General features: G+C 39.5%; 1 protein-coding gene across 2 annotated transcripts in view; it reads right to left on the bottom strand.

Annotated features, from left to right (window-relative positions):
* Positions 1-16,903, bottom strand: part of cckbrb (cholecystokinin B receptor b) — a 31,039-nt gene that overhangs the window by 12,938 nt on the left and 1,198 nt on the right. The window contains exons 2-3 of one of the 2 annotated variants that reach the window (XM_079663412.1): positions 11,910-12,032; positions 2,131-2,382 (exon numbers count right to left, since the gene is read on the bottom strand). In XM_079663412.1, the coding sequence (XP_079519538.1) occupies positions 2,131-2,281 (151 nt within the window). In that variant the 5' untranslated portion in view covers positions 2,282-2,382; positions 11,910-12,032. Of the gene's footprint in view, positions 1-2,130; positions 2,383-11,909; positions 12,500-16,903 lie in introns of those variants that run through there. The other variant, XM_079663411.1, reaches the window with a different exon arrangement.

The raw sequence follows: 16,903 nt of genomic DNA on the forward strand, positions 1-16,903 counted from the left end.
AAATGTCTGTGGGTTTTCTTTATTAAATGTAATGGGTCTCTGCCGTCTGTCTGTTCTTTATTGCCTGTACACTGAATACAAATGTGTTCAAAACATTTGGTCATGGTAATTATTCTGAATAGTGAATGAATAAATGTTGACTTTTCTAAACCTTCAAAGCACATTTTTTAAATAAGGGGGACCATGATCCTTCACTTTTTGTTTGTACATAAAAAGCCTGATTATATCTGAAACAACCCTCTGTGGAAACAGTGCAATACAATTGATCTAGAGCAGGGGTCTCCAACACGTCGATCGAGACAGCTTTTGCCCGCCGCTCGCAGTTCACAGACTGTAGAAAAATCTGACGACAATAAATGCACCTAAATCAGTCCGTGTTGCTGCAGCTTAGACACACATGGGTTTATGTTTTAAAAATTACTCGCGTTAGCACCTTGTCAGGTTTTTTGTGGATTTAATCAAGTCTTGGGTTGCAGAGTATGAACGTCCTCTTGCTATTTTCAGAGGATAAATACGTGTGCAAAGCTTGTGAAGGCAGGAGGAAAGCTTCTGCGATCACCGTCTCCTCTCTGTTCCTCCAAACCCCGCCCTCCCTGAAAATAACGAGTGACAGGCTGATAGTAACCTGATAGAAACTTTATTATTCACTTAAACATATGTTGATCTCTGATTGAAAAATTATAAAGCTAACTCAATCTTATACATTCATGGGATTTATGTAACAGTAAGACAGAGAATGTAAGTGTGCACCCACATGCAGTATTTTTGTTTTTATATGCTGTTGTAAATGCTCTGCTGTGTTCAGACTCAAGTCATGTTTTTCAGGATGGAACAATTTCACACACAGATATAGGGAGGTTAGACCTATACAATTGATTTATTATGGTTTATAATTTAATGTCAAGAAGAAGAAGATGGCTGAACTGTTCAGTATCAATCCTGTGGAGATGGAGGTGGAGGTTAAACATTTCCAAAATCATGTTCAGCTTAAGTCTCAGCAAAACTCACAAGTTTCACTCATAAGAACATCACCAAGCAGCATTGAAAATGTCTGCTTTATTTGGCTCTACAGACCTTTGTGAAGCAGCTTTTTCTGACATGAATGTCATGAAATCTAAATACAGAACAAGACTGACTGATGAACATTTAAATGACTCTATTAGAGTGAACCTATGTGGGTCCAGCATACACCTCTATGGTGGACTCCATTCAGTGCCAGTCATCGCACTGACTGTAAAAAAGACTGAATCCACTTATTTTACACATGTGCCATAAGATGCTTGTAAGGTGGTGATTAAGGCGATGTATTTACTATATGGGACATAATAAGAAGTGAGAAACTATCGTTTTCTTGGACCTTGATGTGAAGTTAAGATTTTTGATAAGCTTTGGGTATTGCAATTTCACACGTGTACAAAAGTAGCTTAATTCAACTGATTAGTGCTATGTGAATAAATGTAAGCTCTTGGCCACTTAACATTTTTAGTAGCTCTCAGATGAAGAAAGGTTGGAGACCCCTTATCTAGAGAGACCATTTCTGCATAAATGTTAAAAAGTTACATTTTTTACAAGGGGGGGGGGGGGGGCCTTATCAAAAAGTTTAATTTTGATAAGGGGGGACCCTTATTAGTTTTGCAGAGTGAAAAAATATTATTGGTCAACATACTGTATCAGGATAATTTAGGCTTCCCCTATAAATTACATCTTATGAAACATCTAATGGAAAAGCCACAATCAACTGCAATATGACATTGCATAAATATTCCTTTATCTTGACACAGAGATTCAGTCAAGATTTTATTTCCTTTACACACAAAACTATATCCCTCACCTGTTGCCAATTACTGCCCCTTAGCCTATCACGTACAATGTGTTGGAGTGCTAGCCAATAGAAGTGCGAGTTTCACATAGCGATTTCACTGTGTTGCTGAAGTAAACAAAGGAGTCCAATGGAGGCGGCAGGGGGAGGGAGCGAGAGGCACTCCATCTGGAGGGAACTTTTGAGCCTTTGAAGACCATTTACAGTACTTGCACAAAAACCTATAGAATAAGCTACAGTAAAGGGGACACTCCAATAAGTATAATAGGGCATTTTTACAGTATATACAGTAAAATCCTCCCTTCTCTCACCCATTAGGTAGGACACTATCTTGCACATGGCAGCTCCAAAGATGAAGTTCTTGAGGATGCTGGGGATGAGGGTGAAGGGCATGCAGAAGACGGCCATCATCAGGTCACTGACGGCGAGCGACAGCAGGAAGGTGTTGGTCACGGTGCGCATGCGCTTATTGACCGTTAGCACCAGAATAATCAGCAGGTTGCCAACCACGCTCAGGAAAAAGATGAGTGAGTAGAGCAGGATCCGCAGTGTGTGGTCATCATCTGGCACAGAGAGAGACAGGAGGAGATAAGGTGTTAGTGTGTTTGCCCTACTGAACCACCAGATCTGACAAAGCACTTATATACTAATAAAGGGCTGGCTTTTCTAAAGCCAGTTGAGTAGCACTTGAAATGTTTGGCTCTATGAAACCTGATGTACTTATATAATTCTGTTTTCTTCAAGGTTGTATCTTCCTGGTCGAATGCACTTATTGTTAGTCGCGTTGGATAAAAGCGTCAGCTAAATGCAATGTAATGTAACATGAGGATCAATACAATCACACTGTCGTTATTGATTACGACTGCCTGGAACCAGTAGAAATACTTCTGTGTTATACTAACAATACTAGACCCAACTATCTGCTCTAGTCTCTTTTTATATTCCCCTTTTTATTAGTGGAATGCTGTGCAACATTTACCTACACCTTGTGCCAAATGCTACTCCCTCCACATACTTTCAGCTACAGACTTCATTCCAACTTTAAAATGATCACAAGACATTCAGCTATTCAAATTGTATTCAGATTTCTGATATTGTTTGCACTTTTTTAGATATTTAACTTAGTTTGGAGCTTGGTAAAGAGGCCTTCTTCAGATTTTAACATGAGTGTGTATTGCGCAGCTCGTTAAGGCTTAGAGGGCGTGATGTCACAGCTAGAGTAAAGGAGAGCTTGAAATTCGCCTTCAACCTTTTTCTTCAACCTGCCATAACTCCCAAATTCAGATCAATGGAAAGGCTCTCCTTTCACTGATTACTGCACATCTCCATGGAAACCTTTGATCTCTGGGCTCACACACAGGTGTTTGATAACGTTGTCACCTCAAACACAAAGACTGGAGTTTAACAGACTGTCTCAGCCTATTATTTTCTGTCTTATGGAGACTTCATACTGACTTCAACATGTTCCACATATTCTATACATTATTGGTGATGTATGGTTTTGGTTCAAAAGTTTGCAGTTAAAATATTCTGCTACTTTTCAAAGAGTTTTTAATTTCTTTTCTCTTCTTAATACACACTCATTCACTACTTACATTTAATATCTAACTCCTTCAGCCTACTTTCAGCTACATAAACCATTCAACTATTACATTATTCAGCTATTTCAGGACATTCAAGCTCTACATTTAGTTGTTTATACATTTTTTAAACCTTTTCTTTTAAATATTAAGCTTCTTCACTATTTTTCCTACTCTTCCAGTTTAACATTTTACTTTCAAGTTTTCAACAAAGTCCTTGCAATGCATTTTAGCTGTAACAATTTTGATTCAAATCATTTTCATTGTTGCATTTCACCGCTAAGTTCAGCAACACACTTACTTGGTTTCTGTAGCTAAAAGCAGCTACCATTCAACTAATAACATATTCAGCTTTTTCTGCATTTTCAGCTATGCAGCAACAAATGTTCACAGTTTACAGCATTCGCAGGCATTTTCTGCAGGAAATGCATTTCTAGTTGTAATACTTATTACACAGCTTGGTTGAATACTCGATTCTTATTGGTCAATTTGGACATTCCAGAGTTCTGTAGTTTTTTGCCAGCAGACCGCAGCTAAGGAGAACAGACCATTGCTAAGGAAGATCAAAGCACCAATTGCAGGCATCTCAATCCGCAGAAAGAAGTCCCGGCAAATGAACAATAGCTGTGGACAACAAACATTAGTTTTGTCCATCAGAAAACACCATGGAAAGCTTTTGTAATATTCATTTTTATGTTTGTGGAGAGCAATACACTTTGGATTCATGATGGCTAAACTATAAAGAAATTGAGGAAGTGAGCTTGATGAGTCCAGCTGGGCTTTTTTTAAATCAAGAGTGACAGTATTGAATTCAAGTAACATCTGTTGGAGTGGGGTGGAGAAGAAAAGAGAATAAAAAATAGTTTAGAACATATTTACAGATATAATTGACCCAGTAGTGTAACCAGGTATGACTGACAAAGATATCAAAGCCTATATCCTGTCAAATCATCATTAAAGTCCAATTCTGGATTTCTTTTTTGTACTCACAGAATTTGTGTACCAACATTAATATAGTTCCCCTTCAAACATACTAAAATACAAAATGCTGTAGCCTGCAGTCTGTGCACTGAGCAATTGGCACCTTCACTGGAATGTTTTCTGCTTTCCCTGTTATCTTTACCTGAACACCTGCCTAGAAACAACACTTTTTTTTAACAGGCTACCTACTGGGTCTCTATCCTGGGTATTGAACGCACCCATGTGCACATCCGCCGGACACAAATCACTTCACATGCAAATATCACTGACACAGTTGTAGAGACAATCTAACACACTCAAGCTTTAATCCTCTGAAAATATATCAGCACAGTCCCATGAAGGCACTGGTGCATTAAAATAAACATATACAAAACATATAGAGAAGGTATGTTCCCTGCAACACTAACCAAATGTTTGGCTAGCTCCATTTTTCTGTTGACTCACTGCAAACCCGTTTCTATGGGGATATTTTTAAAGTGAATTGTCATCTTTCATCCTTCTCTCCTTGAGCTTGACCCTTTTTCCATCTCAAGAGTTTTTTGCGGTTTGCATTATTACTTGAATTATTTCCTCTATTCCTGCTCTCACGTAGAATTGTTTCGAAAACAGCATTTAGCCATGACATAACATGGCAGCATATTCCTCATTAATAAAATAAAATAAAAACAAGGTGTCTTTCCAGCACAGCGAGAGCCACAGCTCCATTGAGCCTTTTTTCCCCATATCAGTCAGTTATGATAATTTATTGAGCATCTTTAATGATAAAATTATAATTTAAAGAGACACAATTAATCCCCCTTTGAACCGTAATTATTTATCTACCTCCGAATCATATCTCAATTTAGACTCCTTTTCTCACATTGACCTCCAGCAGCTAACATTTAAATCCTTCTCCTCACCCTCAAAGCATTTAATAGTCATTATTATTCCACAGGAACGCTGCTCTCCCAGAATGCAGCATTCCCTGTGGTTTGTAGAGTCTCCAAAAGTAGATGTTCATGAATGGAAGCAGGTCGATGGCATTTCACTTTATGGATTTAACTCTCTTGCCTCCACGCAGCCACTCTCAGCTCGATCATCAAAAGTCAGTCCGTCTTCCTATCGCACGCACGCACGAGCACGCGCACACGCGCACACACACACACACACACACACACACACACACACACACACACACACACACACACACCCCATCTAATAACATTAGGCCCCACCATCTGTCTCACACACTTCTATGCAGATGAAAGGCAGTAGCCTGTAATATTGTGGGTGCTGTTGTGCTGACTGAACATCAGGGTTTCTCAACCACAATGGGCTCGCTAATGGCATGAGCTGAAGGTGATTCATTTTGTGCACATTCATCTGCATGAGAATAATGAGAACGTGCAGAAGGACGATTGGCTGGTGAGAGTAACCAACACTTCTTTTTTTTCTCTTTCCCTCTCTCTCCTAATGAAATGTGTTACAATGGCCTTTGCCTAATCGAAGCCAATTAGCTTTACTGTGTTTGCTGGCTGTGCAGGAAACACAGTTAACTCCCTCAGCACATTTACACATTTCTTCAGGCCGGCATTTAACAATACCTGCTCCTGCGTATGTGTAGAGCGGAAGCATTTCAATTGATCACCTTGCTCATCAGTGCACAGATTATTATTTCTGCTATATAAAGTCCTAAAAAAGCACGTAGTGTCCAGTAGTGTCCAGTCTACAGCCTCATTGGACAGCACTAAATGGACGTGTTCAAAAAGACTGTTGGCCCGTCAACACTACAGGCATGAAAAAATCTTGGAGCTGGGCGTGTCTGAAGCTTGGCGATTTTTTGCGAGCAACCAATCACATGAATCTCCGCCCCCGACATACAAAGCAATAGCAATGTTAAAACGAAGTAAACTGGATATAAACTCTCCAAACAGGCGAAAAATCGATCAGTTTCACCCACTGTCTCTGCCACCTCCCTCCATGCCTGGTTCCTCCGGTTTGTATCCCGGTAAATAGTTCCGGTCGTAAAGAACCGGGTGATTTGCTACCGTAATATCTCGTTTGGAATATGAGGAAATGAACTGCGGTCTGGCTCTCCCAGCTTGCACGCGGTTTGATTGGCTGCGCTTGCACTGGCGGGATTTGCATAAACGGGATTTCATTGGCTGGTGCCAAGCATCGAGCCTCAAAAGTTCAACTTTTAATGCCGATAGATGCTCGTGATGCTTGCAAAGCCATGCCATGCTCCCCACAATGCAGTTCGGCGAAGATTAAAAATCTTCTACGTCACCCCATTCAAGTGAATGGGCTAAGCGTTGAAAGCATTTTTTGATGCCTGTAGTGTAGACGTACCATCAGCCTAAAGGCTGTAGAATTGTTATGATATACAAAGACAGGTCTGCAGTTTCTCAACAAGATATATAGTGCTGAAATAAATAAAATGGTCACAGGTTTTCATCTATGAGTGTAAATCAAAGCCAGGATCTGTCAGTGTTGGAAACTTTTCAGCTACGTTATACTTCTACTGTACTAAGATTCAGAAGGATGTGTTTACATTTATTTTTGTTTCTAGTTTTGTTTGCAGATGCAGATTAGCAATACTAAATTTGATCAACAAAAACATAATTACATCAGGTTAAGATTATAATTTGTGTGGGAGTATTTTAGAATTGTTTGGATTATTGTTTTGGTGTTACAGCCAACCACTTGGCCCCACCTCTCCCATTTGCATCTTTTTTTAAATGAGACAGTAGTTCACAGCTTAACAGTGACAATGAACACACTGTACACAACCAAAACAGCAGCCAATCAGATTTAGGGACTAGCTGTTGAACATAGTGGAGAGTTATTATATATTTCCCTCAGGTTCACTGGCTTCCCTCTGGCTCTGATGCAGTCTCCTATTTGTGCTGGTCTGCATCACACAGCTGTGCTGTGTGTGGCGCTCCTCTCAGGGGGGGGGGGGGGGGGGGGGGGGGGGGGGGGGGTGTATAATGAATACTCCACCTACAGTGATTAGCTCTAAATATTACACCACCTGTGAGAACTGGCAGACTGGAGAGTCTCAAGACATGATGCAAATACTTAGTGTTAATGTTGTACCATTATGAGGAAAATATTACACACTCACTGTTGGGTTGCTAAAAAAGGCTACATGTTACTTTATGATGTTAATGAATTTGTTTAAATTCACAACGTTTTAATACAAAACTGAAACCAAAAAAAACAAAAGGCTAATATATCAAAAAAAAATACGTTATTAAGTTAACTGTGAAGTCAGATATCAATAGTTTCTCTCTTCTTAACGTGCAAGCAAAATGAAGCCAGCGAATACACTGCAGTTATCTTCAATAATAATACAATTCCTCTCATGTCCTATGACAGAAATATATTGAACATAATCAATATCAAATGTCTTATTGAGGGCGTGTTGTTGTTTTCTATTCATATTCTATAATTTGAGCGCACACAAGGCATCTTATTCTTGAAACAATGGTGCAAATGATTGCCTATTTATTTCTGTTAAGGAGCTGGAAATCAGATGTATTGGTCTGAATGCAGATTTTTGTGTTGAACAAGTTGATAAACTGCAATTACTTTAATGTTAGTCGATGACCTGCCAGTTCAGGGCCAACCAAAACAGCTCTTTTCCATTCCTGCTCCGCCATTTCAATCTCATTACTTCATGACTTTGCCCACTGCAGTTTCTGCCAGCTCACCCCTCACCGGCAGCTCTGGACCACAGTCTGAACTCTGTTTACAGACGAGAGGGGATGTGCAGGTAGCTTGAACAATTATTTTGTTGTAATTTCCAGAGGTTTCTCCCTTGCAGTTATCAAAGAAAAATCTGAGAAAACAGCTTTTTATGTGCCATTATTATTTTTAAAGAATGCATTCCTTGCTCCTTATACCTCTGCAATGTTTTTCTATTTGGTTTACTCCCATACACATCGCATGTCTGGGATATTCAACACTCCTGTACATACAGTACACTCTATGACACATATTTTAGTTCAGTTGTGCAGATGCAAACTTTTCCACCTCCTGTGTAACCTCGATTTGAACACATAATAACTGTTATTTTACCAGCAGTATAAGTGTCCAAAATGAACAGCTGGTGAACAGATTATGTACCAACAATAACATTAAAATACTTTAAGTGGAACCATAACGGCACACTATTATTAGATGTGCGGCGAACTGGTGGTTGAATTACTAATGGGGTTTGCATTCATCCCATGAATATTTAAGCTTTCATCTGCTTCTCTTATTCAGTATGTCAGACATTATATTGACTATGATTTACTCCCCTCCAAATACATATGCAGTGCGTGTCTCTTTCTATCCCAGCTGGCCCTCGTGTCACTGCACCTACCAGGGAAAAGTCGACTCTTCTCTCGTAAGGCTGAGGTAATGGTAAATGTCACAGCCAATTGCTAATCCAGCATAGTAAATGTCATCTATGCCTTGCCACTAAACCAACCGTACCCTGGGAAAGTTGATTCAATGAAACCACTTTCTGTTGACTGACAGTCTACACCACATGAGCCACAGAGCCCCTGTTCATGGCTGCCTGACTATTAAACAACATGTTGGTTGCTTTGCACAAAGTGTAACCATGAATTAAACACATCCGCTCTGAGGAATGGAAATGATCAATGGAGATAGTGAAATAAACACAAACAGGAGAGATGGAGGGCTCAGAGAAGTGGGCGGAGTGAAGAGGGAAACAAAAAGCGGTGGAGGGTTGAAATATTCTATTTGTGTGAGGTATGAACTGTTTTGTGTGAAGGATTGAACAAAAATGTTATTGAATGCTGAACCCTCCTGTTGCCTTCATCATCATCATCATCATCCTAAGCAGCTCCAAAATAATGACCTCGTATTGTTAAATAAATAGCACTACAATCAGCATCAGTATCCTTGACATCATCTTTATTGACTCTATTAATATAGTCATCACCGTGTGTCTAGTGCAGTAAACATGGCATGGCAGGCTTCACTTAAATCCACCATAACATCTATCAAGTCTACTGCAGGGGGTGTCAAACCTTTGCCATGAAGCACTTAGAGAGTCTGCAGGTTTCTGTTTCAAACCAAACATAACACCTGAGCTGCGTGCAACGTGAAAACACTCTGAAAGGTGTTTATGGTTGAGTGGCATGTTCCTTCCAACAGTGAGAGTGTATTTCACTGCCTTGAGATGTATAGTGAAATTATCGGAAAGCAGTGATGTATTAAAACAATTTTTCATAGAAATATCATTTTCCCATTCTGGGGTACACCCTTTTGCGCAAGTGTACTGCGCATCCATGAAAGTGAGGAATATAATTCAGACAGATACTGTATAAACCCAAGTGTTTGACCGTCCTTGTAAGATTCTCTCAAACTCTACATAAAATAAATTGTAGTCTTAAAGCCTGAGGGAATATTTAGGGTTATTTATTTCAACTTCACAAAGCACCTCCTACGAAACAGTGACTCAATTCATAATTGTGTATAAAAATAGAAGTTTGCAAGGTCTGTTTTAAATATAATGAAGACAGAAAAACACATTACATGCATATGTTTTATCAGCACTCCCCTCAAGATAAAACGTGAGCACTGTCAGCAAGTGCCCTAAAACTGCATCTGTTTTCATTTACGTAGCAAAGCCCTCTGTGGTTTTTGTAATCATTACTCTAGACTTTTGGGAACAAAGGAGTAAGTCAGTTGACGTTACTGAGGAGTGATACAATCTGCCTGAATGGGGAGGAGGTCGGGATGAATGGAGGGATAAGTCAATCAAATGTCAGATTTGAAGACCAGAAGTTTCCTTTACTGACAGAATGACCAAACTCATTCTGAACCCTTGAACAGGTGATTACTAATGTAACCATAAAGATGAAGTCATTTCAAACCAACAAGATGTTTTGCTAAACCTTACCAATTGTTTTCGTGCCCAATGACTTGGTTACTTCGAACACAAGATATTTGTCTCCCACCAATGGTTAATGTTGATTATTTTTAATCAGCCCCAGCCAATTTCCCTGATATAAAAAAAGTGTCTTTGAGAAATAATGTATTTGTGAGATCCCTTTGGTAAGAATGAAAACCTGCAGAATATACTGCTGGAGGATTATAAATGGTCCATGACACATCCCTGGTCCTTGGCAACACAACTAAATCTGCTCCATAAACACAGAGCCTCAGATTGATGGACAGAGCGAGATGGAAAGGAGTGAACGGGGTGGGAGGTAATCAAACTCTGGAGTGACAGCGTGAATAATGATGGGGAAAGCAGTTCAAGGGGGTAAGACATCATCGTTTTGTCACACTATGAGATGGCTGTGTGTTCCATTTTGTTAGATAAAGTTGGAATGCTATTAAGAGAAAAAATGCAGCGAAAACTTTAACTGCAGAGTGATTATTTGTAAGCAAAACAGTGTGTGGGCACAATAACATACAGTAATAGTGCAACATAAAAAATAGATTAAGCTCCTAATTTAACTATGCTCCTGCACTTCCCCTCAGTGAGTCAGTAATAATTAATGTACTGATTTAGCATAGTGTAATGTTATATTCATGGCTGGGTGCGCAAAATTACTCATCGCTAACAGGTGTAGAAGATGTGAAGCAACTCACACACACACCTCATCAACAATTGGAAACGCTAATTAAGAAAATAACACAGCCAATGATGAGTTACAATATAGCAGGTGATAATGAGACTGAGAGGAAATAGCAGGAGTGATGACACACTTTAATGTTTTTTCTTGTTCACAAGTCAAGTCTTCATATAGATAACAATAGCAAAAACACATCATTATTCTGTCAATTTCAATTAAGTGCTTGGAAAAACTGATATCATATATAAAAAGGAATCATGTATTAAATATACAGTAGAGCTGCACTACCATGCAACCATGCAGATGAAGCCACAAGACTATTTTTATGAATCAATCCCCATGTGATTCACAGAATGTAATTCCTGACCTCTCAAAGACTCTCACGCACGCACGCACGCACGCACTCACTCTCTCTCTCTCACTCTCACTCTCTCACTCTCTCTCTCTCTCCCTCTCGCTCTCTCCTATTTCATTATGAACCTATAAATGTCCACTCTTGGAATAAATAAAGGATTATCTTATTTTAACTCATATCTTATTATAATTGATCTTATTTCCATATCATTATTTATTTTCTATTTGTGTTCCTTAACTTTAAGCAAAAATCCTAACACAGTTGTACTTTGAAAAAGAATAGATAGCCTATTAGCACATCAGTATTATATCCCAGAGAATAAAAATTGATCGATGACTAAAATGTTCTATAAACTAAGTTCAGAGATCTTGCCCGTTAAGCCATAAACCTTTATTATAAACCTAACTCTGAACTGATAGTATTTTTAATGAAAGCTAAAATTGTTTTTTTGCTGCATTTTTTTTGTCTCCCTCTGATCACCACATGAAGGCGAGTAAGGCAGGTCAATACAGCACAGCAATAGATCGTGTAGTAACACTTTATGATCAACCACCACATGACAAAATGTTGAGTGTTTGTCCACTCACCTTTGTGCCTCGCACGCTGAGGTGTGAGGAGTGTGGACACGTTGCTGCAGGTGATGTTTGATGTCTCCAAGCTCCCGTTACCGGCTCCGTGCTGCAGCGCATCAGCCTGCGGTCCGACGCACTCTGGGGAAGAGAAGGTTTCATTTTGCGCATAGAGATCCATGTTTTTAAAAAAAAGTAGTATTGTCTCAGAAGTTAAGCTAAGTTCGACTCAGAGCGTTTGTCAATTATCGTCTAAGCCTTTCAAGTGGTAAAATAAAACTACTCAGCATCCATAGTCCTTCTGAAGACAGAGGCAATGTTTTTGCTTTCCAACTCTAAAACAAACAAAAACCTGCAAAATACTTATTTGTCGTTATTTTTCTCCAGTTTTGCTGTAGATGTGCCTCACTTGGCATCACGCGTGTAAATCTAGGATCGGTGCGCACCAGGAGAGAGGAGGAGCGCGGCGCACTGCTGCGCCTTTCCAAATGAGCCGCATGGAGAGAGTGGTAGTCATATAGTGTGCGTGTGTGTGTGTGTGTGTGTGTGTGTGTGTGTGTGTGTGTGTGTGTGTGTGTGTGTGTGTGTGTGTGTGTGTGTGTGTGTGTGTGTGTGTGTGTGTATGTGTGTGTGTATGTCACGGCCATTGGTCAGTTTTTGGATCCCCTCCTCATCTCTGTCATCACATTGTTAACTTGAAAAAACTGCAACACAGAGATTTAAAACAGCCTTGGCAATTAAAGGTGTTAAAGGTGGGGTAGGTAATTTTGGAGAAACCAGCTCGAGTGCGCTAGAATTTGAAAATACACAGCCGGAAAAAATCTGCCACTGACAGAGCCCCTCCTCCAAGACACACGAACGCGCACATGACCAATGAGGGCACGAGATAAGTTTGTGCACAGATGTAAGGCTGACAGGCAGGTAGGCCATCTAGCTATTTTAGCCGGGCCGGCTCAGATAATTGGTCGTGCTTTTTACAGCGCTAGGGCTTTCACAGATGACATTTTGTAATGTATTTATTGTCAAAGCATTTAATATATTCATTGCTATCGGGATGTTAAGAACATTCCATGGAATAACAAAAAGTGTTTCTGAAATAAATTACATACCCCACCTTTAATAAGAACGTTTTGTTTTTCTCAATTCAAAAGAACATCTTGATTAAAAGTACGAAATCAAATAAATATCAATTGGGAAGTATTGGATAACACAATATCATGAAGTCTTTCTTAAGGGGATTTAATTACTTTTTTGAGGTATAAAAGCACTAACAGCACTGGGGGTTGGAGGAAAACGTCAATAAGTAAGTCTCTAATCATAATCAATGTATATAACACTAGATTAACCTTCTTAATTGTTAATTCTAATTAACGAATAAACATTTCCTGCCTGGCGTTTTGAGTGACAACCACAGTCATGGTGACAACCCATCTGCCATGTTATCCTGTCTTAGTCCCGATAAGATACCATATTGTTATAACTAGGCCTTACACGCTCAGTATCTGTGCAATTTTCAATTATAAAACTATATACAATTTTAATAAACGAGGTTAGGGAGATTGAAAACAGATTAGAGTAAATAAAGCTCGGACATGTTGCAGCAGGTAGGCTAAGTCTAATTGGCGATTGCCCGTAGGTTTGTGAGTGCACACTCACAAACCTACGGGTCTCCAGTCATCTATTCTGAATAGATGACTGGAGATCTGACCAAAGAGAAGCAAGCCTCTCTCCCAATGCCAGGTGCGGTTGGCTCCTGCCTCCACGCGACCATTGAGGATAAGCTGGTTTAACAAATGGACGGATGGGTGACCTCTTGCTCCTGATGTGTGACTGAAAGTGCCTGTAGAGCTTTTATATGCGCACCGTCGCCCCCCTGTGGTGTTTGAGTGCACCTCACTTCCTTTCTGTTGATCAACCTGTGTCAGAATCAGAATCAGAATCAAGTTTATTGCCAGATACGTTTACACATACAAGGAATTTGCTTTGGTATCTGGTGGTGCGAACATAAACAATCTAAAAAAATAAGTTGCAAAGAATGTAAAAAAAGAAAAAACAAGAAATAAATTACAGAGCAGCGTTGATGGAAATACTGTATGTTAGATTCAGTCCTTTGCATGTGCGGAAACTTGGGAGTCGGATCTTCGTTATATCTAAGTCTTAATCTTAAACCCAATGAAAGATTATTAGAATCCTATCATATTACAATGTATGTAATGGTTTTCCTTGCTTTAACATGTCCATCATCATAATAATATCATTAAATATAAGAAATGTACATTTAAATATTTGTCTGGCCTTTGTAAAACATATTTTAATGATTTATTAAAGGCTGTTGAATGTAAAATGTTGTTTTAATTATAAATGCTTTTTTTAAAGGTTAAGATAATGGGTTTTAGCCAGCTGCTCCTTTGTGTTGTGTTGAGCTGGATATGAGTCATAGGTAACATGTGCCTTTGGCCCACCCTGGCGGGTTACATTATTTTGTTCCTCAAGGGAATGCAGAGCATGTCTCTTCCTCAGCATCTGACATTATGGAGCTTGAAATGTCCCGTGTCATTGCCGAGGAGAGCGGGGATCGGATACTTGGCCTCTGAATGCCCAAATGACTATCAGACAGAAAAAGGGGGTCATTATTTGAGGCCCTCCTCTAATCTTTCTCTGGTCTAATTAGCTAATTCTGGCAGGTCATGTGCAAAGGCCACTTACCCCAAATAAACAAGCCCTGTGAGGATGCCAATCAAGATGAAGAGAGAGAATAGGGCTCCCAGTTGAGTGCGGTAATCACAAACTGGCAAAGCGTGTTGATTACTGATGCTCCACTGCTGATAAAGACAGGTTGGAGATAATAGCTTCTGGGGTGATATCTTCCAGCTAATGTCTGTATCTTCTGTTGCTAGAGTATATGCCTACTTTTCTGCAGTTACTGTTCACACACCTAAGATTAGGTTTCAGATCAAATAAACACCTGGAGCACAGAGGATTCATCAACCAAGGAAGCTAGGTCACAGAAAAACATTTTCTCAGGCAAACACAAGGTGATGGGTAATGGATAGTGAATGCACCAGTGCTAAGCCGAGCTGAAGACAATTCTGTTTCCACTCACTCCTCCGCTACTGGCTCCTAGACCCCCGGGATCGATTGCTCAAACATGGTTCCGGGCTGGAGAGTGCGTAGCTACAAGGTTGAAGGTGTGTGTGTGTGTGTGTGTGTGTGTGTGTGTGTGTGTGTGTGTGTGTGTGTGTGTGTGTGTGTGTGTGTGTGTGTGTGTGTGTGTGTGTGTGTGTGTGTGTGTGTGTGTGTGTGTGTGTGTGTGTGTGTGTGTGTGTGTGTGTGTGTGTGTGTGTGTGTGTTATCATTGGTAAGCTCAGAGCACCGAACCAGCAACAGACGTAAGTGCAAGTCCAGTGTTCTGGCGGGACACACACCTGTGGGCGACTGTCTTTGTGTACCAGCAGTAAGACTGACGCCTGGATTCTGCACAGATTCTGTAATTTCCTGCAGTTGTTTTCAATTTGTGGCAAACAGTCCCGCACCCTCGTGTTTTCTACATGAGTGCTTTTTGTGAAAACATACACTGCACTAGAGGTAGGGAGTAATGGTTTATCTCAATTTGCTCTTTTCCTAAAGCGGCTTTAATAGATATGTTAAGGATAATACTTCAAACCATAATGTGACAATGTGAAAAGGGATCACTGAACCTAAAGAGAATCATCACCTGAATCAAAGCTATCCGTTGCTTTACATAGCGTACATTTATAGATATAGTTGTACAGGCCACAGTAGAGACAAAAAACACAACACCAAATAAATGCTAACGCACAAATGCTAACAAGTTTGCCATATAAACTCAAAAAGTGATAACATGTTAATGTTATGTCCACAGCTTGTTTCTGCTTCTCCCAAGAGGCCAAAGCAAATCATTTAAGTGCTCAAGAGTGATGGCTTCCTGTATTGTTTATTACACAACATCTCTAAACACTTTACAGCATGAGCATAATGCACATTTCTGCAGAGTGGGAGGATGGTAATGGATATCTGGCAATCTCTCCCAACAGTTACTATATGCATATCTGTCGATAAACATTACCCCTGGTGGCAGTAATTCACTGTGAAGGGTAACAGTGTGCCAAAAAGAGTATGATCAAATAAAAGTGCTACTAATGCAGGTTTCTAGGCATCGATTAAAGGGCTTTGCAAGGGATTTATGGGAAATGAAATATTTGACAGACCTAGCAGAGATTAATATGTTTGATAAGAAATGCAAAAAGTAAATGAAAACAGAAGAAACATGTTTTGATCCAAAGCGTATTTGTCTCGTGCCATGCTGTCAGAAAATAGGGACAAAAAGAAACGTGAACAAGTTATTTCTATAAAAATGTACCATCTTTGGCTTTAGTTTTATTTGTGTACGATATATAATAATAATAATTATTAGTGTAACATAAGGAGTACTAAAATAACTAATGTAACATTCATAATATTGTATTATTTGCATTTAGAGCCAAATAACTTTAAAAGGTTAAATTATTTTTCCAACATGTCCTCCCTGTCTCTCTTTTTTTCTTTGAAAATATTTTCTTCTAAAACACTCGTACTTCTCCAACAACAGAAATACTGCTAACCCCAATAAAAAACCCAATACAATTACCCCAATTAAATTCTTCAATCGTTAGCACACTCTATTTGACACTAAGTTAACATTACACTTCCTGTACTGTACCTGTGTACTTTAAATGTCTCTTCCTATCTAGAAGTTCCTCTATTGTGATGTACTGTAATTGCTTCCACTTCAGCAAAATAGTTAAGTCTCCAACATAATAATATATAAATATATTTTTAGAACATTTCAAGAATGAATATCATGACAACAGTAGATGGCAGCGACATGTTTTAGCAAAGCAGTCAAAGTGTCAACAGATTCTCGTCTTGGAGGATTGTAATCGGTGTTGTGTCTGTCTACTTCAAGTTATAACATGTTTGGTTTGAGAAAGAGAAGGGGAAGCACTGCTGAT

Source organism: Notothenia rossii (assembly GCF_949606895.1).
Source record: "Notothenia rossii genome assembly, chromosome: 2".
Classification (NCBI taxonomy): Eukaryota; Metazoa; Chordata; class Actinopteri; order Perciformes; family Nototheniidae; genus Notothenia; species Notothenia rossii.